Source organism: Heliangelus exortis, chromosome 24 (assembly GCF_036169615.1).
Source record: "Heliangelus exortis chromosome 24, bHelExo1.hap1, whole genome shotgun sequence".
In the NCBI taxonomy this organism is placed as follows: domain Eukaryota; kingdom Metazoa; phylum Chordata; class Aves; order Apodiformes; family Trochilidae; genus Heliangelus; species Heliangelus exortis.
Genome location: NC_092445.1, coordinates 2,160,189 through 2,187,196, shown reverse-complemented (window position 1 = coordinate 2,187,196; position 27,008 = coordinate 2,160,189). Strand labels below are relative to the sequence as shown.

Sequence of the window (27,008 nt, the reverse complement as noted above, 5' to 3'; positions counted from 1 at the left end):
AGCCTCCTGCTCCCTGTTGCTATGGCAAAGGATGTGTGTTGCCAGGGAGAACGGGCAACTCTTCTCCCGCCGTCGCCGTGGCAACCGTCTCCTTGCCTTCCCTCCCCTCTGTTGCCACGGAGACAGCCGAGCGCTCCCCGCTCCCCGTGTTGCCGGGGCGATGGGGAGGACGAGACTCCGCGGAGGCTGCGGTTGCCAAGGCAACGCGCGCCCCTCTGTTGCCGTGGCAACAACCCCGCTCTTCTTCCCCCTGCCCCGTTGCTATGGCAACAGCATCCTCGCCACCCCATCCCACACCCCACCACAAAAAAAAAAAAAAAAAAAAAAAAAAAAAAAAAAAAAAAAAAAAAAGGGAGGGCAGAACCACACGCGCGGGCACGGCCCGGGGAACCGAAAAGGGTCGGGGACCTCGGACCGGGACCGGGACATGAGGCTGGGAACCGGGACCGGGCCGAGGGGAGGGTCCGTCCGCGGGCCGGGAGCGTTCCCGGCAGAAGGACATCGGCCCCAGGGCCCGGCCCCGTCCTCCCCACGGGTGGCCCCGGCCCCGGCCCCGTCCCGCCCCCGTCCCGCCCGCCCGCCCGTCCCTATGGCAGCCGCGGGGCCGGGCCGGGCTATGGCGGCGGCCGCGCTCAGCCTGGGCCGGGCCTCGGCGCCGCCTCGGCCGCTGGTGGTGATCCTGGGCGCTACCGGGACAGGCAAATCGGCTCTGGCCCTGCAGCTGGGGCTGCGCCTCGGCGGAGAAATCGTCAGCGCCGACTCCATGCAGGTACGGCCGGGCCCGGCCCCGGGAGAAGCCGGCGGTGAGGCCCAGGGTGAGGCCGCGGCCTGCGGGGAGAGGCCGGGGAACCGGGAGACGGCGGGGCCGGGCTCGGAGGAAGCGGCGGCGCCTGAGCACCGGGGAAGGATGGAATTGGGTTCGGGATCCCCGGTGCGGCCCCGGGCCGGGCTGAGGGTGCCGGGGGCGGCCGGGCCCGGTACCGGGGAGCAGCGCGGCCTGGTCGGGCCCGCGGGGCCGCAGGCTGGGGAGCTCCGGGGATGGATCCACGGCCCGGGTTGGTTCTGCTGCCCCTGTCCCCGGGTCACAGTGTCCCCTCCTGCTCTGGAGAAGGCGGCACAAGCAGAGCTGGGACATCCAGCATCCCCCTCAGCGCTTCAGCCATCTTTTGGATGGAAAGCAAAGCAAAGCAAAGCAAAAGGGGTGTGTGGGGGGAGGGTTTAGTTTTAACCCTCAAAGAGCTCCAGAGGTGTGAGGAGCAGCTGAGTGGGGGAAGGCAGGAGCTGGAGTTAGTCTGTAGTGAGAGAAACTCGGGATTGCTCCCACTGGTGTGGATCTGCTGACACGGGGCACAAATCCTCCAGCCCGACCCTGTCCTGGGGGTGTCGGGGTCCGGGGTGTCGGGGTCCAGGGGGGTCTTTGCTTGTGCTTCTTGTCCCCCCAAGGCCCCTCTGAGAGGCAGCAGTGCTGCCGGGGCTGTCCCTCCCTCCAGGAGCTGTGTTATGGACCTAAGGTGAGGCTGTGAGGTGGGGAGTGCTCCCCTGCCCATCACCCAGCACAGGGACACCAAGGGCATGGGGGGAAGAATATGGAAAATGGTATTTGCTGCTTGCCAGGGACACTGTCTGCAGCCTCATCTCTTACTGTGAGTGTGGAATATGTCAGGGTCAGTAAAGGCTGAGGAGCTCACTCTCTGCTCCTCTTCTCCAAACTGAGTTTGGCTCCTGGGGCTTTGCCATGAGATGTGCGTTTCAGTCACTGCAGGGATTTTGTTATTTTGTTACTGTTTAGCAAGATGTTTTCCTTCCTAATCAACACTGTTCCTGCTCTTTTTTTTTTTTTGTAATGTCCAAGCTTTCCCTTTAAGCTTAATGTTTAATGTATTTCCCACACTTTTTAAAAAGGCTTTTTCTGCCAGCAGCACCCTTTGCCTCTTGTGCTGCTCACGGGGTGACTCTCCCTGTCCTGCAGCCACCTCCTGGTTTCCTTCACCACAGCCACCCATGCTTCTTGCTGTTTGTACCCCCGGAGAGCTACATTTTAAGAAGCCTCTCTCTTGAATTTAGAACAAGCCCCCAGAAAGCTTTAACTTGATGGGCTGTGCTCCTGAAGCTCTTGGGGAAAGAGTGCTTGAGGTCTGAGGTGAATTAACACAACCCTTCAGGGGCAAAATCTTCATGTGAGGGTTTTAAGATCAGGGAAGGGGCTGCTGACTGGAGCCATCCTGCCAAGATGAGGCTCCTGCTGCCCCCCGAGCTCTGTGGAGGTGGCTGGGGCAGCCTGGGTGGATGTGAAGCTCTGCCAGGGGAGGTTTAGGTTGGACATTAGAAAGAATTTCTTTAGGGAGAGGGTGATCAGGCATTGGAATGGGCTGCCCAGGGAAGGGGTGGATTCTCCATCCCTGGAGATATTTCAAAAGAGCCTGGATGTGGCACTCAGTGCCATGGGCTGGGAACCACGGGGGGAGTGGAGCAAGGGTTGGACTTGATGAGCTCTGAGGTCCCTTCCAACCCAAATGGTTCTGTGATTCTGTTCTGAAGCGTGGATTTTGTGCTCTGGTTGTTTCAGGTCCCACTGTGGGAATGCAGGCGTGGGGAGGACGCTGGCTGCAGGCACCCAATGGCATCGGGGGCTCCAGTGCCTCTTGTCCTCCTTTCCTTTTAATCTCATTCTAGCGTGACTGGGGAGCAAAAGCCGAGCAGCTCCGTTTCCTTTGATCCCCGCAGGCAGAGTGGCTGCCGGGGCGGGGACAGCCCAGGAGCAGTGTCTGTGCCTCCCCCGATGACCCCCGTGCCCCCAGCCGGCTCTGCTTCCTTGCTGCCTTTGTTCCTTGCTGGAATATCATCTCCTCCCTCTGCCAGGCAGAGCTGGCTCTCCTCACCCCCCCCCCCCCGTGCCCCCGTGGGAGGGGTGATGGGCTTTTTTTTTTTTTTAAATCCCATTGCTGGTTCTGGACTGACAGCTGCTGGAGACCCCCCGGCCCTCAGCCTCCTCTCTGCATTCATCCCTGGGCTCTGCTGAGCTCTGACGAGTGCTGGCAGGGTTTGAGGCAGCTGCTGGGGCTGGAGCCAGGCTGGGGAAGGGGCTGAGGAGCCCCAAGCCCACCTGTTCCCCCCCACAGACCACCCCTCTATCTTCCAGGGTGTTTTTGTCGGTGGTCTTGGGGCTCTGTGGTCAAATTACAGATTTAGCTGCTGCCTGCTGCAGCTCGGGAGCTCTGGTTAATCTGATGGCCTCTTAATCTTTCTTCTTGTCTTTTCTGTTGCTGTTTGTCATCCCAGGGAGTTTCCTTGAGGAAGAAGTTATCCTCAGGGGATGCCAGCACCACTTCTTTGTTCCTGATGGAGCAGTGAGTGTGTGGGATCCTGGTGCCAGCTTGCAGGAAGGTCCCATCTGTCCCCTGTCCCACCATCCCTTCTGGGTTTTTTTACCTTGAAGTGGCAATTCCGTTTTTCTCCAGGGGCTGTTGGAGCTCACTGGGTACATTTCAGTAAGTGTCAAGTCAGGACCTCTTGAGAGCCTTTGGTGACATCCTTCTCATGGCAGGGATCGGAGCAAGGAGTTGTGTGGCTTGGTTTGGGTCCTCCATGCTCCTCTCCAGCTGGGAGATCCCTTGTCCCCTCTGGAATTTTTATGTTCTTCCTAGCTGTAGGTGGCTGGGATGTGGCTGGGCTCCCTGTGCTGCCCATGGCACCTTCCATCCTGTGCTCCCTGCACTCAGGGCAAGGACAGAGCCTTTCCCTAAAGGGACAGACTTTAGGACACTGTGCAGGAAACAGTGCAGGGACATTTGTGCAGGAAACTGGTGGCAGAGCAAGAGTGTGGGAGGGAGCCCACCCTTTCTGGGCTGCAAGACCTCCCAGGCACCATTCCCTGAGGATTGCTGCTGTTTGTGTCTCCTGCCTCAGTTTCCCTACCCCATTAAAAGAGGAGACAGAGCTGAGCATCCAGCCTGGTGCTGTGAGCTGAGCCTCCAGGGGCTGCAGCAGCAGCAGCAGAGGGAGGACACCACCAAGGCTAAAGCACCTTTAGTCCCCAGCTTGTGTTTGGTATCTCAGAGCTCTGCTGCTCCAGGCTGCTGCTAATCTGTTTTGGGGCCTTAGAAAGCAACAAAGGCTTTATCTGAGCTGCTGGCTGAAAATAGAAATGAACCTCGGGAGGAGGACTCGGAGCTTGGCCCTGCAGACAGCCAGCTGGTGGAAACCTTCTCTGGGCTCTGCTGGGTGGGTGTCAAAGGCTGCCTTTGTTTCCTCCCAGCCCACACACTGACACTGCATTCCTCCTCGATACTCGGGGGAGGCAGGGGGTGGTTAATCTCCAGGAGAACCTTGGGGGATTGGAGCCTGAACCAGAAATCCCGTGCAGGGCATTGGGAGCTCCCAGGCTGCCTCTGAGCTTCCCCAGCAGCTCCCTGTGCAGACTGAGGAGTGGGAGCTGGAGGAGCTGGAGGCCTGGACTGGTTCTTGCCAGGGGGAGAGGAGGCACCGAGCCAAAACTCGGTCAAATTCAAAGGGTTTTGGTGCCGACTGGAGCCCTGGGTTGAATGGCAGAGGGTGATGGATGGGGACCCAGCCACGGGGCATGCTGGCAGGGAGCTGCCTCTTGGGTCTCTCCTCCTGTCTGCTCCCATCCCCTGCAGCCAGCTGGGTTTCCTCAGGGCAGAAAAGGAGGAGCATTTGGTTGTCCTCCCTCACCCTCCTCTCTTCCTGCCCTCAGGCCAACCTTTCTCTGCCACCGAGTGGCAGGAACAGAACCTGGCCCTGACCCACCAAGCAGCAGTCCCAGCAGGACTGGGAGTGACTGTGGGGTTGCAGCTGGTTCCCAGTCCTGGCAGCTCACGGGAGTGCTCCAGGCAGGGGTCTGAGTGCTGCAGGCAGGGATTGGGTTTCCCTGCTCCACTAACCTCGGATCGTGCCTTGCTGCTCTGCCTTCTGCCGGTGGGTCACCTCTGTGTCACCTTGTCCTTCTGTCTGGGAGCAGGGGAGGCAGTGGGTGGAGGCAGCTTCTCAGAGGGGATTAAGTGGAAATTTCTTTCTGCCAGTCTGGCCCTCTGGCTGGGGTGGCTCCTGGGTGCTGGAGGAGGAGAAGAATACAGCTGCTTCCAGTCCCTTCTCCCCTCAGCCCAATTGATCCCAAACTGGGATATTCCCCAAACAGGGAGAGCTCAGCACATCCTCCCCATGACCACAGCCACCTCCTGGCACAGAGGGTGCTCAGTCCTTGCCATGGTGTGGAGCTGGGCTGGACACAAAGGCTTTTTGTGCCCCTCTGCCACCCCGTGCCTGCTGCCAGCACCCTGGGGTGCAGGTCCCTGCTCTGATCCCTTTTTGTCTCTGCAGAGCCTCACAGCACCCACAGGCAGGAGTGCCCAGGGCAGTGCCAGAGCACCCTGTGCTGAGGAGGGTTGTGTCTGGGTGCCATGGGGAGCAGGGTGAGGAGCTTCCCTCCCTTCCCCTGGGTGTGAGGTGTTCTCATTCCAGAGGGGAGCCCTGGGGATGGGATGCTAAGCTGAGGCAGCTCTGGTACTCTCACCACCTGGGTCTGAGGCTTTATGCAGCCTGGAGCAGGGATTTGGGATGCTGGGATGGCAGGTTGCCTTGGCTCCTGACCAGGACTGCTCCCCAGTGGGTGCTTTTGAGTGGCTTGTCTTTTGGCTTTTCTTTTTGCTCTGCTCTCAGCAGTCTATCTGAGGGCCACCATCTCTCAGCAGTGCTCTCCTGGGATGGATATCCCACATTTGGGTTTGAGGACACACCCTGAAGCAAGGAGAAGCTGCTGGTCGTGGTCACTGGTGTCTCCTGGCATCCTGGTGCAGGACAGTGCCTCTTTCCTGTGCTTTGCTCGTTTCTGGACCTGGCTGATCAGAGGGAGCAGGCACTGGGTGGGATGCCAGGGTTTTAAGGCACGTGTGAGCTCAGACTGTGTGTGCTGAGCAGGTTCTGTGAAGATGGATCCAGAGATCCTTGTGTCTTACAGGATCCTTGTCCCTTCATGGGACTCAGGGCTGTGCTGAGATGGGGGTTGGAGAGAGGCTCTCCTGAGCTCTGAGCTGCAGTGGATGAGGAGCCTGCAGCTTGGAGGCACCCACCCCCCCCTTGTTTCAGGGCTCTGGGCTTGGCTCTCTGCTGGCTCCATCAGCCTTCCCAGCCCTTGCTGCAGGGTTCTGTCAGAGCAGGCAAGCAGTCAGGAGTGGCTGGACTCACAGATCACCTCCTGGGTAGGACAAGCAGCAGTGAGAGGCACTTTGGCCCTAGTAGGAGCAGGGGTTGGCAGGATTCCTGCTGCTTTACCTGACCAGCTCCCCTGCCCGTGCTGCCTGCACCTCCAGAGCCTGGCAGGGGGCTCGGGGGGGCTGTGAGGATGGGCAGTGGCTGTGCCTGGGGGGAGGGAGCAGTGTTTGGTGGGGGTTTTGTGGGACACAGAGGTGACTGCCAGGCTCTTCTCTTCCCCAGGTGTACAAGGGCTTGGACATCATCACCAACAAGGTTTCTCCTCAGGAGCAGCGTCTGTGTAGGCACCACATGATCAGCTTTGTGGACCCCCTTGTCTCCAACTACACAGTGGTGGATTTCAGAGACAAAGCCATGGCTCTCATATCCTTTCCTGCTGCAGCCTGGCTGAGCAGATCCAAACCTTCCACCAGCAGGCCTGCAAGAGGGATCAGTGATTGTCACAGCCTTGGGCTCTCCACGTTGCAGCTAACTCCACCAGGATACAGCTGGGGAGGGGGGCTTGGAGCTTCTTTTCTCCAGGTTAAGCTCAGGGCAGCCCATCCTCAGGGCTGGCTGGGGAAAGTCTGTGCTGCATACCCAGTGTGAGCTGGGTATGGCCCTCCCCAGGTGTCCCCTCAGTCTTGGTGGCAGCTGGCACATGTAGCAGAGGAGAGTGAGGGATGAGGGACACCTCTAACCCTGTCCATGGGGCTGGGAGAGTGGGGTCTGGGCCCTGTCTGTCACCCCCCAGAGCCCTCCCTCCCTGTTGGGCTCTCTGTGTTGTGCTCCCTGACTTCTGCACATTGAAGATATTTTTTCCCGAGACAAGATCCCAATTGTTGTGGGAGGAACCAACTACTACATCGAGTCCCTGCTCTGGAAGGTCCTTATCAACACAAAGGTACCACCTGGGGGGCTCTGTATCCCTTGGGAAGGGCTGAGCCCCCTCTTCAGGACAGGCTCCCTGCAACGGGGCACAGTGTTCCCCTTCCTAGAGTGGGGCAAGGAGAACCAGAACCTCCTCATTCACCCCGTGGATGAGTGGATTGACTCAGAGCTTCCTTGTGTCCCCCAGAAGGGCAGCACAGCCCCCAGCCCAGTCACAGACAGGAAGGTGGAGCTGGAGCAGATGGATGGTGCTGAGCTCCATCGCCGTTTGAGCCAGGTGGACCCGGAGATGGCGGCCAAGCTGCACCCCCATGACAAACGCAAAGTGGCCAGGTGAGCTTGGGGTGCTGGGGCAGGAGGGGCCAGGGCCCAGCTCCCTTTCCCCTGGGAAGATGACAGGATGGGTTCTCCCATCCCAGGCAGGTGCCCCTGGCCTCGGGGTACTGGTGTTGGGGGAGCTCTTTGGCCCCGCAGCCCCCACCTTGAGATCCAGGACCAGCACCTTGCTCCTGGCTGGGGTGCCCCAGCAGCAAGGTTTATCTGGAGCTATTTAAAGAGCAAGAGCTGCCACGCTGGCTGAGCCACATAGCTGAGCTGTGTGGGAACAGCAGGGCAGCAGGACCAGGCTTGCTGCTCTGAGGGGCCCATCCCAGCCAAGCCCTGGCCCCGGGGCCAGCAGAAAGCCGCCCACCCCGTTCGCACGGAGCTCGGTTGGGCACCTGGAGCAGCTTCTTGAGCAGCTTCTGCCACCTCCTTGGCTGGGCTGGGCAGGGCTGGTGGGGATGCTTTGCTGGCCCCTTCCCTGCCTCTTCCAGCCAGGCAAGGCTGGAGCCAGAACCTTGTTCCCTGCAGGGTTTGTCCCAGTGCCAGGTGGGAGTGGGTGGTTTGGGCTCTGGGTTCCTCGGGTGCCATTGCTGTGCTCTGTGCTGCCTTTCACCCCTGGGAGATGGGTGTGCTCGGGGTGCTGGGCACGGGAGGGGGGGGGGCAGAAACCTTCCCTCCCCCCACATGAGAAGGTTGGATGGAAGGGAGTGTCTGCGGTTCCCTTTGCTGGAACCCCCAGGGCTGGTGGGGAAATGGAAAAGCACATCCTCCTCCAGCCTCTGAGCTCTGTCTGTCTCTGCTCACAGGAGCCTCCAAGTGTTTGAAGAGACAGGGATCCCCCACAGTGAGATCTTGCACCAGCAGCAGGAGGAGGAAGGTGGGGGACCCCTAGGGGGGCCCCTAAAATATCCACATTCCTGCATCTTGTGGCTCCACGCAGAGCAGGCAGGTGAGAGAGGGCTTTGCACAGCTCCTGCCTGGCTGAGCAGGGGAACTCAGGTCAGGGCTGACCCCCTGCTCCTGCCCCAAGCCTCCTCCCTGAACGGGGCAGCAATTCTGTGGGCATGACAGAGGACTCACTCCCCTCACCTGCTGAGCTCTGCCTTCCTCAGGTGGGTTGGGAGTGCTGAACAGAGTCCTAGCACCTTGTCCAGTCGTTGGCCTCCTGAGGGCACAGCTCTCAGAGGCTGAGCCTCTCCTGCTTTCCTCCTCCCAGCCCTGGATCAGCGACTGGAGAAGAGGGTGGATGAGATGCTGGCTGCAGGGCTGCTGGAGGAGCTGCGGGACTTCCACCGACGCTACAACCAAGAGAAGGTGGCTGAGAACCAGTGGGTGACAAACCAGCTCCCTTTCTGCTATTATGGGGAGGGTTGAGGTCTCCTGCTTGTTCTGAGGGAGATTGCTTTGATCCCTGGCTTGTTCTCCAGGCAGGATTACCAGCATGGCATCTTCCAGTCCATTGGCTTCAAGGAGTTCCATGAGTACCTCATCAGTGAGGGGAAGTGCTCACCTGAGACCAGTGCTCTGCTGCTGCAAAAAGGTGAGAGGAGCACCCTGTGTCCCTCAGCCCCACACAGCTCCAGGTGACACTGTGTGATGGTCTGAACTGAGCTGAAACCTTGGGACTGCTTGAGCTGCACCTTTCTCTCTGCATTTCTGCCAGCCCAGCGAATCAGAAACTCCTTTTCCAGTGCTTGGAGAGCATCTCTGAGCACACCCAGAACGATTCCTCCCTCCCTTCCCTCAGGCCTCCTTGCAAGATGTGCTGGGCACAGTGTGACTCAGCATCTGGAGCTGATCCAACAGTGATGTGGGTGACAGGATCCCAGCTGGGGTGTGAAAACTTTGGAGAACAGGGCTAGAAAGAAGGAATGAAGCAGAACTCAGCATCTGGTTCAGCAGCAGGCTAGTGGGAAGGGACTTGGGGATCCAGCAGGTCACAGCAGGAGTCAACTGGTGATGTGCTTTTTGATGGCACTCTGGAGTGTCTGGACTGATGCTGGTGTTTGAGGAGGGATCTGCTGAGCTCCCAAGGGAGCAGTCTGCAGCCAGGAGGGCTGAGTGCAAAGAGGAGATGGAGGCTGAGGAAGCCACAGAAATGATAAAAGCCTTGAAAACAAGTCTGGTGCAGCAGGGTCATGTTGTGTCTGCTCAGGAGATGGTTTTGGAGGGGTGTGATAAGCCTGGTACTAACCATGGAAAGGTGCAGTGGGAAACCATCCCCTGGGCACCCCCCCGTGGGGAGGAGAAGGAGCCCCGAGCTCTGTTTGCACACAGGAGTGTTCAGTTGGGTGTTAGGAGAGCACTGCAGCCCTGAACACATTGTCCTACCTGTTCAAACAAAAACAAAGCTTTTACTTTTCACTCCCTCTGTTCCAAAGGGATCCAGGCACTGAAGCAGGTGACCAAGAGATACGCCCGGAGGCAGAACAAGTGGGTCCGAAACCGCTTCCTGAGGCGTGAGTCCTGTTCCTGCCCTGCTCCCACATCTCCTCCCACCCCTCCCTGCACAGCCCCTGCTCCCACATCTCCCACCCCTCCCTGCACAGCCCCTGCTCCCACATCTCCCACCCCTTCCTGCACAGCCCCTGCTCCCAGCTCAGCCTGGGGGCTCCTTTGCTTTGGGACAGTGTGTGCTGGGGGGTACATGAGACCAGCAGAGATCAGAGTGCCTGGATCCTCCCTCTCTCCCAGGCTGCCCTGGCTCTGCTCATAGCCAGATCCCACCAGGCTCTGCCCTGATTCCTTCCCTTTTGGGTTGCAGAGCAACCTCTTTGCCCTCCTGGGACAGCCCACCCAGTGCTGTCCACGTTTATCTAACCCACAGCTCCTCTGCCTAGAGACTCAGGCAGCTCCTTCTCACTGCTTCCCCTCTGCCCCTGCTTGTCTGTCAAGGGGAGATTGTCCCCTCCTGGCCCCAGTGCCATCAGGACAGCTGAAAGCCGAGCAGAACAAAGTGAGTGAAGGCTCAGCCCCATGGTGGGCAGCAGTTGGAGATAATGATGGAGCATCCCTGCAGCCTGTCCTGCCACCAGCTCCTGAGGGGCTCTGGGAGAGGGTGCCCAGCACTGCTGCTGCTCTTAGCCCTGGGCCATGCTCACCACTGAGGTGGCAAAGAGCCAGCAGGAGTTCCCTGACCCATCCCCAGCCTGGGAGCAGGGCCAGCAGCAGCAGCTGGGAGCTGGGCACCTGTTGAAAGGTGCTTGGTAGGGGCAAAAAAAAAAACCCCAACAAACCACCCAATAAAATATAATAAAATAAATTGAAAAAAGGAGAAACTTGAGTCAGAAAGACAGGCTTTGAACAGGGTGCAAGAGCTTTCCTGCAGCCGGGTGCTGGGTGGCTGTGGCTCAGCTTTCTGTGGCAGGTGTGCTTCAGCTCAGCCCTGGCAGGAGCTCCTTTGGGGCTGCAGCAATAAAAAGCAGCAGCACCTGCCTGAGCCCAGCATGGCAGCCTCTGATGGCTTTGTCCACGTGGGGCTGTGGGTGCAGGCACCCAGTGCCCTCACCCTGGGCTGGGGGAGACCAAAGGGGTGGCTGTGGAGCTGTGCCGCTGTGCCTTGTCCCACTGAGGCAATAGTAAAGCATTTCCCACCGTGGTCAGGTACAGTGAGCCAGGAGTGTTGCCCCCTGCCCCTGCAGATTCATCATCCAGGCTCCAGGCTTGTGTCTCCTGGTGAGCTTTGTGGGGTTTGAGCTTCTGGGGACCATGGCATGATGAAGCAGTGGTTGCTGTTCTGAAGGGCTGTCAGCATGCTCAGATTTTGTGATGCTGTCCCAGAGACAGGCAGCCAGGAAGGTGCTTGCTTGAGGTCTCAGATGTTCTTGCTCTTTGTGAGCTTGGTGTCCTCCAAGCTGAGGTCTTGGGTAATTTTGGCTCGGGAAAGGCTGATGTCATTTATTTCTGCATGCAAGGAGAGCTGGATGGGGAAGAGCAGATCTCTCCAGGTCACAGGGTGGTTGTAGGACACTGATGTCAAGGAGGTTCTGCCTTTCTGTGTTCCTGTAGGTCCTGGGCCCAACGTGCCCCCAGTGTATGGCTTGGAGGTGTCTGATCTCCTGCGGTGGGAGGAGGATGTGCTGCAACCTGCTCTGGAGATTGTGGAGAGTTTCATCCAGGTACTGGAGTTAACACATGAGCTGTGGCTGAGAAGTCAAATTCTCAGTAGTCTCCAGGCCCCATAATCTCTCCCTTGAGCAGTTTCTGCTCATCTGTCCAGCCTTGGCCTTTCCTTGCAGTGGCAGAGTTGTTGTCTAAGCTGAAAGTTTCTCCTCATGCCCAGTGTTCCACTTGTCCTGCATGGGAAGAACTGCAGCATCTGTCCTGCAGACCTGAGTGACTGCATGGGGAAAGCTCCCATCCCAAACTCTACTGAAGGGAACACAGCTTAGCATTTTTCAGAGCAGAAATCAGTCTGAGACAGAAAGCTCTGGGAAGACCTCAGAGCACCTGCCAGTACCTAAAGAAAGCTGGAAAGGGACTTTTTATAAGGGCATGGAGTGACAGGACAAGGGCTAATGGCTTTAAACTGGAAAAGGAGAGATTTAGATGAGGTCTTAGAAATTCTTTGGGGTGAGGGTGCTGAGCTGTGGCTGCCCCATCCCTGGCAGTGTCCAAGGTTGGATGGGGCTTGGAGCACCCTGGGCTGGTGGGGGGTGTCCCTGCCCATGGCAGAGGGGTGGAACTGGATGAGCTTCAAGGTCCCTTCACATCCAAACCAGTTTGGGATTCCCTGATTTCACCTACAGGGCCGTGAGCCCCCAGCAGAACCTGTGAAGCTGGAGTGTGACATGAATGAGAACAAACGGAGTCACCACATGTGTGAGCTGTGTGACAGAGTCATCATTGGGGACAGGGAGTGGGCAGGTAGGACCTGGCATGGGGGGGAGAGGAGCAGAGCTGGGCTGGGGGACACACACAGAGGGCTCAGTTACTCCAGGGATGGAGCAGGGCAGCTCTCCAGAGCAGAGCAGCTTCCTTGGCTGTTTTCTGCCTGGTCGGATGACCCTCAGCACATGATCTTGGGCTTTCCAGGATTGTTTACAGCCTGTGGATAAAAGCAGCCATTTGCAGGCCCAGGGGGGGTGCAGGAGCTGTGCCACAGCAGCCATCTGTCAGGCATCCCCCCCCTTCCCCACACCCCCCAAACGCTGCCCTCACGCCAGGCGTGGGGATCTGGAGCTGCAGAGCTGGCTCTCTGTAGTCTGCTGGTCCTTTGCTGCACTTTAAATACTTTTTCAAAAAGCACAGAACAAATTTGTTTCTTCTAAAATTTTGTCCTGTAAAAATGAAAGTTTCTCTGTGTTTTTCATAGCTCAGTTTTGACCTAGTATCTCCTTTTTTTTCTTTTTCTTTTTTCTCTTTTTTTTAAATAGAAGTATTTCTAGCTGTAATGGTACTAGAAAGGGATTTTCTGTTTTCAATAGACTTACTTTAAAAGAGCTCAGTTGGAATCAGATTAACTCAGTGAATTTATCTGTGCTGTGAGGCTCACACTGAGAAGCAGAAACTAAAAGTAATGGAGAAGCTGCCTGGAGAACTGGAACTGGAGAATCTCCATGTGGTGCCCACATGCAGGTTGTGCAGACACAATGCAAAGATGAAGGTCTCAGGCTGTTGGTTTTCAGATCTGAACAAGTTGCTTACTCCTGCTGCTCCAGGGAGCTGCTGAAAGTGAGGATGGGAGTTGGCTGAAAATGGGAAGCTCCTGGTTAGGGAGATCACTTTGTGTCAGTGACACTTTAGCCAAGCTCAGCTGTCTCAGCTTGAGGGTGCTTTGAAAGAACTCTCTCTGCCCCAGAGCTAGAGGACTCTGGAAGTTCTCAGGGTCTGTGCCACCCTTCCAGGTCCCTTGGGTTTTATTTATTGGGTCCCTTGAGTGGGAACTTCTCAAGACCCCCCCCTAAACACTGGAGTTGCACATCCTCTAGGGATGTCATCCCAAATTCTGAGAGATGATGGCAATCCTATCCTCAACCAAGAGCAGCTGTTGTTCTCTGCATCCAGCTGAATTTGGTTCATATCCCCAGATGGTGGGAGGAAAATGGGCCCAAACCTGGGTGTTATTTGTAACTTCAAAATCTAAAAGCTGAAAGGGAGGTGGAATCAGTAGTGGGAGCTGAGTCCCTCTGCAGTCTGCTCTGTTTTCTTGAGTCAAGTTCCAGAGAGTTCTGGGAACTGCTTCCCAGTACCCCATTGACTCTGGAAGATATTTAAATTTTCTCTCATTTTACAATTTGTATGGATTTAAAAGAGCACAGCTCCCCAGACAGCAACCTCAGGCTTTCTTCCCTCCCCTCTGCCCTTTGGTGTTCCTTGTGACAAACTGGAAGAGGTGAGACTTGATCTCCAGCTGAGGGTGACCTCACAGCACTGTGGTAAAGCAGGAGCTTTGCATGTGATTTCATCCTTTGGCAGAAAAGGATGCCTGGAAAACACCTGAGGGCCTCGATTCAGTGAGCACATCCCTTTGTTTTATTAAGGCCCTGCTTGAAAAGTTTGCTGCTTTAATTGCTGCTCTGATCTCTTGGAAATAGCAAACCCACCTTGCTAAGGAGGTGCAGTGTCTGGTTAGACAGAGTGCCTTCTGCTGAGTAATGCCACTGGAGGAGGAGGTTTTAGTGATTTCAAACAGAAACACAGCTTCTGCTGCCTTGCTGAGTCAGTACAGGTTTCATCCCTGGGATTACACCTCTGCTCCTCTCCAGCTCCCTCTGAAGTCCTCTCCTAGCCAAGGGCCTTGCCCTGGAGTTATGCAAAAGGATAATTATGCCCTGGGCTGTGTCCCTCTCTCTCAGTAGATGTACAGGATATCCCCAGCTCTGTGGTGCAGGCAGCTGGGTTATAAATGATCCTGGCAGAGCTCCAGGGGGTAGTGGGGAGTTGCACAACCTCACCTGCACCCTGCTGTGTGCCTGTCCCTGGGAAACACTTCCCTTTCACCCATCTGCCCAGCCTCATGGCTCAGCAGGGAGCAGGCTTGCTGGGAGAGTTGAGTTCTGGCAATTTGGAGTCTTCTGCACAGGCAGAGCCAGGTTGTTTCCCTCTCCCAGCCCTTCCTGGGATCAGGAGAAGGCATGGAAGGGTCATCCCCCTCCACACTCTGATGGTTGGGCTTAGAAGTTTCCTGAGAAATGGGCAGGGCTTGGGACTTCACTTTGCTGCAGGAATCAGGTGTGTGGGAGGAGGGAAAGGGAGGTGTGGTGGGCTGGAGTGTTTCCTTCTCCAGGTTCCTCACCATGAAATGCTTTTCTTTGCCTCTTCCCCCAGCTCACACACGCTCCAAATCCCACCTGCACCATCTGAAGAAGAGAAGGAAGCTGGAGGCTGCCAGCCCTGCTGCAGAGGGGGACAGTGGGGACACAGGGAGCCCGGGTGAGGACATCAGCTTGCCTTTGCCATAGCCTGCACAGCAGCTGGCACAGGGAGCAGCCACACTCCCACCTGGACAGTGAGGAACCAGCTTGGAAGGTTGGAACCAAGGTTGGCCTTGAACCCAACGAGTAGAATGGTTTTTTTGGGTTTTTTTTTTTTGGGATGAGGCAGATGTGTATCAGTGACTTCGGTCCTTGGCTGCAGCAGATCCTCTTATGTGGCCTCACAGTGTTCCCAGGGTTTTCCAGCCCTGCCTGGAAAGGGCTGAGCCTCAGGGTAAGGCTGCTGGGAGCACCCACCCATGGCAAGTGTTAATTCCTTGGAATGGTTGAGCCCATCCTGCTGGTATGAGAAGGTGTTCTCAGAGACAGAAATAGCTCACACTCCTCCAGCTCAGCCAGGAGGGCAGCTCCAGAGCTGAGGGAGCTCTTGCTGCCTTTATTGTGGAGAGGATATTTTTCTCCTTTTATATGGAAATAAAAGTTGTAACATTATTGTGGATTCCCTTCCCTGTTAACAAGCTCAGTTTTCTTGCTCTCTTGTTTCCACCTGGCACGGGTCAGGACATCCAGGCCTGGTTCTTTTTTTACAGCCCCCCTTTTTTTTTCTTTTTGTTTCCTTCCTCCAGTTTCTGAGGGAGCTGAGCAGATGTTCTCAGCTTGGCAGAGGCCATCTGACTCCTTGGGCACAGGGCAGGTGCAGGAGGAGCTGGCACCTGTTAAACAGGAACTTAGAAATGAGCTCATCAAGTTTGCAGCAGATGATGAGTCTGTCCCAGTTAAAAGCTGAATTCCCGGGGGTTCCCACTGTGGTTTTGGCACTGGGAAGCAGCCCCACATTTGAATCTGAGTCTCTGAGCAGCAAATCCCTCGTGCCAGGCACTTGTCCTCTGCAGCATTGTTCCTGGAGGATATCAGCAGTGTCTGTGCCCCAGTGTGCTGCTGGGGGGGAACCTGGAGAACCTTTTCCAGGGAATTTGGGCTCCTCCTGACAAATCAAGAGGGTTCCTCCTGGGAGGGTTTTTTTGGGGTGGTAAAGCAGAGGTTTCTTTCCTTCAGCTGCTCGTGACACACCATGTGCACCACATGGAACTGGCTGCCCAGGGAAGTGGTGGAGCCACCACCCCGGGAGGTGTTCAGAAAAACGTGGATGTGGCTGTTGGTTTGGTGGGGCTGTTGGTGCTGGGTTGATGATTGAACTTGATGATCTCAGACATCTTTTCCAGCCTTAGTGATTCTTTGATTCTGTGTGGCAAGAGCCATCTCCAGGGCTCAGCATGTGAGGGGAGGGGCTGTGTGGGTGGATCTGCTGTCACGGGCTCTGGTGGGGATTAGGTTAAACCTCTGGTTTCTGTTCCTCAGCACTGAATTACTTCTGGAATGCTCCAGGAGGTGGTTGCCTTGGGCCATTGGCCCAGGTTGGGAGCTCAGCCTGAAGGGGCTGTGCAGGGAAGAGCTGGGAATTTGGGGTTTTTTTGGGGGGGGGCTTTTCTCTGCCAGCATTGTGCAGAGTTGAAATGTCAGGCACCACGTTTGGGTGGTTGGGTCTGGGTAGCACCAGCTGGACCTTTCTGTTTGCCACCCACACGGGCTCATCTGGACCTGGGTATGGGCTCAGGCAGTGCTGGAGCACATGGCCAAGGGGTTGTGGTGTTGGAACCATGTTGTGCCAGCCTGGATGGAGGAGATGCAGGTGAGGGAAATGGGTGTAGGGCTCCACTTGCTGCTGATGTGCTGAGTGTGGTCTTCTGATTGTGTGGATGTGTTGAGTAAGCTCCTCAAATCAGGCTGGGCTCTGTGAGTGAGGGGTGGGATTCTCTGCTCTGTCTCCTGAGTGTGGTCAGATGACCAGACTGTTAGAAGTGGATTTAATATCCTTAATCAGTTTATATATGAGCTTTGTTATCCTCCCAGAGAAATGTTATTTCTCTACCACAATAGCTGCCACTCTGCCTCTTCTCCTCCAGAACCTGCTCATCCCAGATGGTCAGGGTCTTTCAGGCCTTCCCCTTGCTCTCTGCCTCCTTTTGGGGGAGCAGCTCCAGGTGTCCCAGAACATGGATCTGTTGTACTTGTTGGTTCCTGCTGAGGCTGGAGAACAGGAAGGTGGAAGCATGGCCCCATCCTGCCAGCAGCAAGAAGCAGGTGAGTTGGCTTCCTCAGAGGGGTAAGGACTTGAGGAGGACACAGGGTTTTATTTATGCAGGGCCAGGGCCAGCATCCCTGCAATGATTTGCTCTCCAAGGAAGAAGCTGATGTCTCTTGTGCCTCTTCTCTCCAAAGGACTCAAGACAGGGACTGAGCTCCTGGCAAGGGTCACACCAGTTCTGGTTCTTCAGCTCCTGTTCAGAACCTGAACCCAGGTTCTTCAGCTCCTGTTCCTCTTGCTTTGGGCCCTCCCCACTCCCTCATCTCCCCAGAAGGGCCCAAACTCTGAAATTGCTTTTGTAGTCCTGGCCAGAACTCCCTGAGAAAGTTGTTGTGGTCTCGGGTTTCAGCTCGGGGAGGTTTGGGGATGGGGAACGGGCCCTTCCCTCCATCTGCCCCCTGCTAATCCCCAGACAAACGCAGCTCTTCCATCTGTGCAGCCAGAGCCCATCACACCAGCCACTTAATCTAAATGGCTTTGGCCAAAGATAAGGTCATTAATTACACTGGGATTAGAAAACAGTCCAGGCCTGGCGTGGCTTTGGCTCCATCAATTAAAGTCCTCAGTGCCCTGGAGAGCTCAGTGCTGGGGGGCACGGGGGTCCCCTGAGGGATCCCCTCACTTGGGCTCTGCTCTGTGGGTGCTATGGTGATGTTTGGTCCTGTCCCTGGTGGGGTTGGGTGCCAGATGGAGCTGGTGATGCCTGGGACACTCCAGGAGGGATGTAGGCATCCTGGCATCACGCTGTCCCCATGCCTTGTCACCTCCAGCTGTCACCAGCCCCTGGCCCAGCAGGAGCTGAGCTCCAGCTCCTCCCTCACCCACACGGTGCTGCCCATCCCTGGGGTGGGATGTGGCCCCTGCTCTGCCCCATGGGGTGCTGCAGGGGGGACAACCAGGGCTAAAGCCACTGGGGTGGCACAAGTTTGGCCACAGCCCTTGTAAGGCAGAGGCGGCACCAGGAGGGACCTTATGGGTGGCCAGGTGGCAACTGCCTGGCTGGCACCAGGACACAGCTGTCACCTCACCTGGCACCCTGTTCACTGCTGGGTTTGAAGAGTCCTTCCTGCTGTCCCTTGACTCCTGCTGGAGATCCTGGATGGTGACACTGTCTCACTCCTTCCCACCCCAGTTCCCACACTCCAGGTCTGATCCTGCCTGGGTGCTTTGATGGATCTGGGACCATCGTGGGGATGGGGACACCTTGGGGACAGCAGCTCCTGCAAGCAGCTGTGGCCACCCACCCAAGCAGGGTCCTGGCCTCATCCTCCTTCCCCAGGTGGGATCTCTGTGTCTTGGGGTTTGAGCATCCCCAGGGAGGGGCTCGGCAAGAGAGAGCCGTGGGGTCTGCAAAGGTCAGGAATGGGGAAACTGAGGCACGGCTGGAGCAGGGCTTTTGGGATCCTGTGGCCCATCCCGTGCTTTGGTGCTGGCTTTGGAGGCTGCGGGGAAGTGGGGTGCAAGAGCCCAAAAATCCAAGGAGCTGTCAGCTGAGGTGCTGGTGGCAAATCCGGGGGTGTGGGGCTGGGTCCTGGCACCCTGCCCAAGCCCTGCTGGGATCCGAGGGGCTGGGGGCTTCCAGGTGTGATCCCCCCCCCCTCATCTCTGTCCCCCCCAGAGCTGCCGTGGCCGAGGGGTGCTGGTGGGTGCCTGTGCAGGTTTGGGGACTGAGCTGGGCTGGGTGGGTGAGTGGGTGGGTGAGTGGGTGGGTGTCCCTGTGTTGGCACCCTGAGCAATTCAAGTGTGGGGAGGAGGGCGTCCAGAGCCCGTGGGGGGTGGGGGTGGGGGCTGTCCATGCACCCTCCAGCATTCCCGGGAGGCAGAGGTCACTTCCCTTTGCACAGGTGGGGAAACTGAGGCAGGGGGCTCTGGGGTCTCTCACCCACTGTGTGCCCATCACCCCCCGTCGGGTTTTCTACCAGCTTGGAGAGGGGGGGGGGGGAGGCAGGCAAGTGGGTGCCCTCCCCCCCCCCCCGTCGGGGCTGCTTTGTCACGGTGTCACAGGGCCATCTGCCGGCAAAGACACGGGCATGTGGCAGCCAGCCATGGCCTCCAGCAGCCTCCCAGTCCTCCCAGTCTGCAGCTACTGGGGTGCCCTGGATGGGATGGCTTTGTAGGGGAGGGACAGCACCCCCATGGGGGGACACCCTGGGGACCAGCCCTGGGTGCCTCCCGGCCCCTCGCGGTGTCACAGTGGGGAGATGGGATTTGTCCCAGCAGGGAAAGGTCCCCAGGGTGTCACAGAGGGGGGGATTTGGTCCCGGGGGTGTTCAGTCCCATGGACAGGACTCTGGGACATGTGGGGTTGGGGTGGGGTGATCTGGTGCCTCCAAAGGGTGCAGCACAGAATGGGACACAGCAGAGGTGGCCCCGCTCTGGCCATGAGCAGATTAAATGTCACTTCACCCCCCCACCCTCCAAAAAAAAAAAAAAAAATGTAGAAAAGAAGAGGTGAGTGGAGGTTTAATTGCTCATATTAAAAATCTACCAGGTGAGACTGAGCCTTTCCCACAGTCAGAGCAGGGCTGCAGGGATGTTGCTTCCTCCTCCTCCACAACTCGGGGACAAGGATGGGGACAGGGGGTGACACCTGCCCCTTCCCCCCTCCCCAGGGTGCCCCCCTGCCATGAGCACATCCCTGCCCGGGTCCATCCTGCCCGGCCCCAGCACCCCCCGGGGCCATTTTGATGATTATTAGTTGTTTGTTTGTTTGTTTTCTGTTGTATTTCTGCCTTTGTCTCCTTGTCCCTTTTCCCTCTGTACAAAATGAGTGGCATGGTGTGGGTGGAGGTGACACGGTGACAGCACGGTGTCCCCGGGCTCACTGCAGGAGGGCCCGGATCTGTTTGGATGTGGTGTCATCATTGAGGTGCCGGGTGGTGTACCTGGACAGAGAGGGGACTGTCACCCCCTGGCACCCCAACCCTCTCTGCCCCCATCCCACAGCACCCTTGGGGGATGCCACATCCCCCCCACCCCCACCTTGTGTCCCCCCAGCTCACCTCAGAGCATTCAGGAGCCCCTCAGTGCTGGTTGAGGGTTGGTCTTTCAAGACTTTGATGCAACCTTTCATCTGGTGAGGGGGAGCAAAAGAGGTGGTGAGAGCCCAGATGTTCCCCCCCCTTCCTCCCCATCCCCTTCCTCCCCATCCCCTTCCTCCCCATCCCCTTCCTCCCCATCCTCTTCCTCCCCATCCTCTTCCTCCCCATCCTCTTCCTCCTCACTGCTTGGCAGGGAGGGATGAGTTCCCCCTGGAGCAGCTCAGAGACAACCCCATAGGGATCATCCAGGGACACCCAGGCTCTGTTGAGGGATGAGCTGTGACCCCTCGACCACTCACATCAATCTTGGAGGTCTTTGCAAAGGCCCCCACGGGGTGGACGTGGTCGTAGAGGATGATGACTCCCACCATGACCCTCATGCAGAAGAGGAGGGTCTCGGTGTTGGTGAAACGGCTCCGGTATTCCCTATGCCAGGAGAAGGGACTGTTGAGGCTGGAGGGGGTGGGGTGGGGTGGCAGGGGGACCTCGGTGCCCCCACCCCACGTGGGGTACTCACGGGGTCTCCAGCATCACCCTGCAGACACAAGCCATGGTGCTCAGGCAGTCGGTCGTGTCCTCGATCGGGAGGGTCTTGTTCTGAAACCCAATAGGGCCTGGCTGCCATTTCCCCTCCCAACCCCAGCTGGAGGGGTGTGGGGGGCTTCCCCCTGTCCATAGGGTCCCCCCCAAGCCTCGCTCACCTCCGAAACAAACTTGGTGGTGGCATTGCTGAGAGTTTTGAGCATGGGGGTGGCCTCGGCGTAGAAGAGGGACATCCTGTTGGCCATCTCGTTGTTCACCTCACTCTCTGCATCCAGCTGTGGGGGGATGATGGGGACTGACGGGGTGGCCTGGGCTGTCCCCAGGCCCGTGAACCCCCCCCAAGGGAAGGAATCTGCTGGATGCAAGGGGGGGGGGACACACACAGCACTGTCCCCTCACCTGCAGGTTGTTGATGCGGTTCCGGCTGATGGTTCTTCTGTAGTAGCTGAAGTCATTCTGGATGGCAGGGTTGGTCATCTGCAAGGGGGGGGGGTGTCCCATGTTAGGGGAGGGGGGCTGGGGGGAGCCTCGGGGGTCCCAAGGGACTGTTCTGGGTCGTGCTTTTTGTAGGGTTCCAGTGGGGGGACCCTGTTCTTCCCTCCCCCCATCCTGTGTCCCGGGGGCACAGGGAGGTACCTTGAGCTCATCGAAGCTGAGGGTGAAGTGGAGAATCTCAGCAAACTGCTTGGCCAAGGCTTGTTCCCTCTCGAGATGCTGGGTCGGGGCGTACGGGGGGCTGGTGAGGGCCTCCAGCAGGCTCCTCAGGGCGTTTTCTGGGGAAGAAGCACCGCTGGTCCCCCTCCTGCTCCCCTGCACCTCCCCAGCACCGCATGGGGAAACTGAGGCACGGGGCAGCGCAGCATCCGCGCACGGACGCATCCCAGGGCTGGGGCTCCACCCAATTCCCGCCTCTGGGGAGGGATGTGGGAATGGAATGGGGGGATGGTGCGGGGTGTGTGCTCACCCAGCCGCAGGGAGAACTCGTAGAAGCGTTTCAGCTTGGCTACCAGGGGGCAGACAGCGCTCCAGGCCCTCTCCTGCAGCCGCAGGTCCCCGGGATTTTGGATGGCCTGGGGGGGGGATGGGGGGAGGTGACTCGCGGTTGCCCCGGGGAGCCATCGGGGAGTGGGTGGGTGGGTATAGGGCTGCACCCACCTCTCGGATCTCCTGTCCTGCACCCGTGTAGGACTGGAGCTCGGCCAGGACGGTCTGAGCCTCCTCCAGCACCGCGTTCACCTGGTTCCACACCGCCGTCTCAGCTTCCGTCGGCTGCGCATCTGCAGGGCAGAGCCCCGGGGGGAGAGAAACCCGGAGGGCTCTGAGCGGGGTCCAGGGCGGCGAGAGCCGGAGTGGGGGGGTCAGACCCCGACCCCCAGCTCTCCCGCCAGCCCTCAGCCCTTCCTGGCGGAGTTCTCCCCCCCCTCCCCGAGCCATCTCCTTGCTCGAACTGGAGCCAAGCTGAGGAGGTGGGAGGCACACGGGGGGGGGTCCTGGCTGCCCTCTGACCATGGTCCTGCTCACGGGGGTCCCCCGGCAGCCCCCAGCCCCGACGGGCTGCAGATGGTCGTGGGGAAGAGGTGGGGAGCAATAGCCCCCCCCCCTGCCCCCCGAGTGTCCGTGGTCCCCCCCTCCCTGTGGGGAGACCCCCAGACGGGGAAGGTGGGAAAGGAGAGGACGTCTGGGATGGGCGCGATGGGATGGGCGGGGGGGTAAAAGAACTCAAAATGGTGTGGATGTGGAACTCAGAAAAATAAGAAGTACAGAACAAAAAAAACCCCAAACAAATAAACAAACAAAAAAACCAAACCAAGCCAAAACCAAAAACGGAAAATAAAAATCCCATCTCACTTTCAAAGTCAAGGAAAAAATTAGGGCCTTGGTCAAGCTCGTTATAAGTCAACACTTTAAGAAGGTTCCCCATGTGAAACCTGCAAGAGAAGAAACAAGAGGAAAAGAAGCGCGATGGTGAGCGAGGTGGTGCTGGGGGAAGAGGTGCTGGGCAGGGGCCAGACCCCCGGCCTCCCCCCCACTGCTCCCTGGGGGCTCTCCCGGCCGGCCAGGGGGTGACCCCATGGCTGCTCCTGGCCCTGGGGGGCTGCAGCCTCTTCCCCCCCCTCCCCAAGATGGTGATGAGAGCTGGCGATGGGTGATGGAGAGGAAGGAGTGGAGGGAGGAGAGAGGCTGAAGTCTTGGTGTGGCTGTCCTCACCTTTAACTGCAGAGCCAGCCCTGGAAGGGGGGGTCCTGGGGAGCCCCCATAACCCTGTCCCCCATCCCAGGGGGCTGTGGTGGGGGCTGGATGGGGGGTTGAAGGCTGTGCTGCCTCGAAGAACCCCAGAGGAGCCAGGCAGGTTCCTCACTGGGGCTGTGGGGTGGCTGCCTGACCCCAGTCCTGGCTATTTTGGGAGGTGCTGGTGGGGGGAGCTGCTCATGGCCCCCCTGCCGGGCCGGGCTGAGCGGCTGCTGCTGCTGCTGCACTATTTTTACCCCTATTTTTACTCCTCTCTTGCTCTGAGCTGTGCCCTGGGATGAAGCAGAGGAGAAAGGGGGGGCCACGGGGCTAGCACCCTGTCAGGGTGGCCACTGTCTTCTCTCCACCCCCGTGTCCAGCCTGGGAGGTCCCCAAGCCTCCTGTCCCAGTTAGCCCAGGCCAGGGGGAGCCGGGGCAGATGCCCTGGTCTGGTGTCCCCAGTCTCTGTCCCTTGGGCACAAGCTGTCACCACTGCACCCGGGTCCTGGCAGGACGAGTGGCACGGATCCACCCCTCCTCCTTCCTGGCATCTCCAGGTTGTCCCTGATGTGGTGGTGGCAGGGGATGAGCCACACGGCCACCTGGTGCCACTGCACAGTGAGATCGTGCCTGAGGTCTTCAGGCCAGGTCCCGTGTCCCTGTCACTCAGCTGGGGACATCTCCCCACACTTTTGGGGATGGGGATCCCGCTCCCCTGCCGCACTCAGCCCTTTGTGGGGCATGTCCAGGGCTGCCCCACGGCACCTGGGGACACGGGGCCGCTTGGGGACGCTGTGCCTGTCCCCATCTTCCAGACAACAGCCGTGGTGGCAGCCCCGGCCCCCTCCCCACACCCACCCTGCTCACGGGACTTACTTTCAAAATCCAGGAAAAAATGAGGACAGTTTTCTAAATCTTTGCCCAATACCTTTATCAGGTTGCCCATGGCCAGCAGACCTGAGCGAGAGAAACAGAACAGAGTGGAACAGCACCGGTCCCACCCCGGCACCCCTGAGCCCCCGACCACGCCGTGGCACCTACCTGCACCCCAGGGACCTGCTGTCCCCCCCAAAACCCCGCTCCCTCCCAGCTGGGGGACACGGGTGTCACCAAAACGTGGTGGCTCTGTCACCGCTGCCACGGCGGGGAGGGAAGCAGCAGGGATGGGGTTTGTGCTTCCTGTGGGTGCCCCGGCTGTGACACCTCCCCCGAGGCACCCCGGATCCCCCTGCCCCAGGAGATCCCTGTAGGGTTGTGCCAATTCCCCCGGGTGGGAGGGCTAGACACCATCCCCCACGGATGGGGAGGATCCCAGTTGGGATTTCTGCCCCACAGAGCTGGTTTGGGGGTCTGGCACCCGTGCCAGAGCATCCCACACCCTCCCCCCCGGTGCCCCGGTGCCCCCGGTCTTTACCTCGGTGCCTCGGTTGTGGTGGAGCAGGAGCAGGGGCTGTGCCACCCACCTGGGTCACTTCATGGGCTGGCAGGGACCTGCAGGCAGGAGGTGAGAGGGTCAGGTCACCCCACAAGGCACCTCCCCATGCTGAGGACCTGCTGGTGGGTGACCAAGCAGGGGAGAAAGGGGGGACCCTGACTCCCCACCCCAGCTCACAGCCCTGCACCTTATTTATCTCAATATTTTTTTTCATCACCAGCAGCCAGCAGTGGCTGAGCATCCCTTCCCTCCACACCCCTCAGGGAGCTGCCAGCTTGGAGACAACCCTGGAGCCAGGCCATCTGTCCCCAGCCTCCTTGGAGGGGCCAAGCCCCCCGGGTTGGTGGCTGGGTTTGCTCTTTTCTGGGGCTTACATGAAGATCCCAAAGCCCCAAACCCTGCAGGCAGCAGGATGCTGCCCCCCTGCCCCTCTTTCTGACAGGGATGGATGTGGGGGGGGTCGGGGTTGACCCCACGGTGTTAAAGAGCTCTGAGAAGAAGCCGTGGGACTCAGCAGGTTGTAATTAAGTGCTTGACTTTGATTAACAGGGGTGGGAAGGGGAGAGGAAGAGCTGGAGGTGGCAGCAGCAGGAGGGTGGGATGGGATGGGATGGGATGGGATGGGATGGGATGGGATGGGATGGGGGTGCTCCCCCCAGCCCCAGCACAGCCCTTCAGGTCAACAGTGAGGGCTCTGCCTTCCTCCTCCTTCTCCTCCCCCAGGGCCTGGTAAGTGGTTTAAACATGCATGGGATGTCTGCTGCCAAAATGCAAAGTATTTTAGGGGAGCCAGGGTACCCCACTACACACCCCTGCCTCAGTTTCCCCACATGTAGTGGGTGTTCATACCCTGCAGTGAGGCAGCTCCCACCCCCCACCCCTGGGGTTCTTCCTGCTGGGGGAGTTTTGGAGGGGTGCTGGGACCTACAGGAGGGTGGTGGGGTGTCCCTAGGGTGCTAGTGGCAGGTGGGGCAGGGTGAGGTTTTGTCACCCCCTCTGTTTTGGCCTTTGCACACACGCTGTGAGCAGTGGGCAGGTGTCCTCGTGCCCATGGCACTGTTGTCCTTGACAGGGATTTGTCACTGATGAACTTTCCCTGTGCCCAGGGAGGGGACACGGAGGGGTCCCCACTGTCCCCTGTGTGGGCCCACCCCAGTGTGAGGGCTGAGCTGTGGCAGGGGGTTTTGGTGCTGGGTGGGGGTCTGGGGATCACTGAAGCCCCCTGGGTCGTGAGGAGAGGGAGGTTCTGCTGGGGGCTCAGCCCCTCATCTGCCCCATTTCCTTGGCCCCAGGTGCCCGCACCCCACAGTGGCCCTTGGCATGGGGGCCACCATGGCACAGCCCCTCGGGGTGGCTGTCGGGGAGGGTGAGGAGCTCCCTCCATTGTCATGAGACTGAACTGGGGGACCCAGGCACCCCAAATCCATTGGGAAAGGCTCCTCATCCCGGGAGTGCCACGGGTGCTGCTGGAAGCGCGCTGCCCACCCGGGGTGTGGGGCTGGAGGCAGAAAGGTGTCGTCCCTCCCCAGCCACACCCGAGATGGCCCCGGGTTTTGTCCCTCCCTGCTCCCCACCCCTGCTGCTCTCCCTGCCCTGCCACCTCCTCCCGTTCCCCCCACCCCGCCCTCCAAGAATCCTGCCCCAAGGAGACCCCCCGGTGGGTGTCACCTCCATGGGGACATCCCAGCTGATGGGTTAAAGCCCCTCTCCTGCCCCAGGCAAGGCCAAATCCTGCACCCAGGAGCTTGGCTCCCCCCCAACTGGGGGGGACAACGATGTCCTCCCGGTCGGGCCCTCCCCGTGTCACCCGGGGCCATTTCGGGGCTGTCCCCCTTTGCTGCAGCATCACCGTGGGCACTGCAGCCTGGTGCAGCACCGCACCCCGGCCGGGGGATGGGTGCCCCCTCCTCTTGGCTGAGCTCTGCACCCCACGGAACCCCCCCCGTTCCCACTGGGTGCCCACTGGGTGCCCACTGTCACCCCGAGCCCCTTCTGCCTCTGCCCCTCACCCATGGCCGCGCCGGCACCGCCGCAGCCGCCGCAGGGTCGGACGCGCCGAGCCCAGAGGATTTTTTTTTTTCGGGGACACACAGACAGACAGACGGCACCCTTATCCCAGGAATCGGGGTGCTGGGACCAGATCCTGCTCCAGCATCAGCCGAGGCACCCCCAGCCCTGCCCAGGATGGAGTTGGGGCTGTAACACACCCCTCCTGCCCCAATTTGGGGACCTCCCTTGCTGGAGGGAGATGTGAGACCCTTCTTATAGGGCTGAGTCCCCTCTAAGTGGGGCTGGGGTGGGGGGCTGGGGCCTCCCTCGCTGCAGGATTTACCGCAGGGCTGCCTGGGTGCCGAGCTGCAGCACCCAGCCGTGCACCCCCACCCACCCCGGGCATCCCGGGTGGGGCTGCACCCACCCTATCCCCCCCCACCCAGTCTTGGGGGAACACCGAGCCAGCGATGGGTGCAGCGGGTTGGGGGGTGCAAAGGGAAAGAGGTGCCGCTGCCAGCCGGTTTGTGTCCCTGGGGGAGGCAGCCAGCGTGGACCCCAGCCCCTCCACCCTGCTCTCAGGCCTGGTGGCATCCCTGTCCCCTCGCGTCGCCCCCCCCCCCAACCCCACCCTCCGGGGCCGCCCCTGCTCACCGCGGCGCTGGGAGCTCGGTGGCTGTCGCCGGGTGTCTGCGGGGGGTGGCGGGGCGCGGGGAGCAGCCGCCCTGCGCCAGCTGCCGAATGCACCACAAAGACCACCATAGCCCCCCGGTCCCCCCCCCCACCCCACTGGTGACGGTGACGTGAGGGAGACGGGGAGGATTAAC

The 27,008-nt window shown here is 59.2% G+C and overlaps 2 protein-coding genes across 6 annotated transcripts; one reads left to right on the top strand and one right to left on the bottom strand.

Moving 5' to 3' along the window:
* The first annotated feature begins 557 nt into the window (after positions 1-557).
* On the top strand, positions 558-15,290 carry TRIT1 (tRNA isopentenyltransferase 1). Of its 2 annotated transcripts, none has more exons than XM_071767837.1 (11): positions 558-769; positions 6,451-6,593; positions 7,015-7,111; positions 7,286-7,431; positions 8,229-8,371; positions 8,639-8,750; positions 8,850-8,962; positions 9,804-9,881; positions 11,431-11,540; positions 12,171-12,288; positions 12,798-14,830. In XM_071767837.1, exons 1-11 carry the CDS (start codon positions 590-592, stop codon positions 12,857-12,859), a joined length of 1,302 nt encoding a protein of 433 aa, XP_071623938.1. In that variant the 5' UTR covers positions 558-589; the 3' UTR covers positions 12,860-14,830. The 2 variants fall into 2 exon arrangements, with proteins under 2 accessions (XP_071623938.1, XP_071623936.1); XM_071767835.1 differs by having other exon boundaries at positions 564-769; positions 14,692-15,290.
* A 4,352-nt stretch (positions 15,291-19,642) lies between these two features.
* LOC139807222 (CYFIP-related Rac1 interactor A-like) lies at positions 19,643-26,994 on the bottom strand. Of its 4 annotated transcripts, XM_071767865.1 has the most exons (13): positions 26,836-26,994; positions 24,172-24,248; positions 23,634-23,714; positions 22,377-22,456; positions 21,684-21,805; positions 21,493-21,598; positions 21,165-21,301; positions 20,928-21,005; positions 20,687-20,803; positions 20,503-20,582; positions 20,285-20,411; positions 19,947-20,017; positions 19,643-19,829 (listed from the first exon to the last, which is right to left on the bottom strand). In XM_071767865.1, exons 4-13 carry the CDS (start codon positions 22,447-22,449, stop codon positions 19,766-19,768), a joined length of 975 nt encoding a protein of 324 aa, XP_071623966.1. In that variant the 5' UTR covers positions 22,450-22,456; positions 23,634-23,714; positions 24,172-24,248; positions 26,836-26,994; the 3' UTR covers positions 19,643-19,765. The 4 variants fall into 4 exon arrangements, with proteins under 4 accessions (XP_071623966.1, XP_071623968.1, XP_071623967.1 ...); XM_071767867.1 differs by lacking the exon at positions 22,377-22,456 and having other exon boundaries at positions 26,836-26,955; XM_071767866.1 differs by lacking the exon at positions 23,634-23,714 and having other exon boundaries at positions 26,836-26,949.
* Positions 26,995-27,008: the final 14 nt, after the last annotated feature.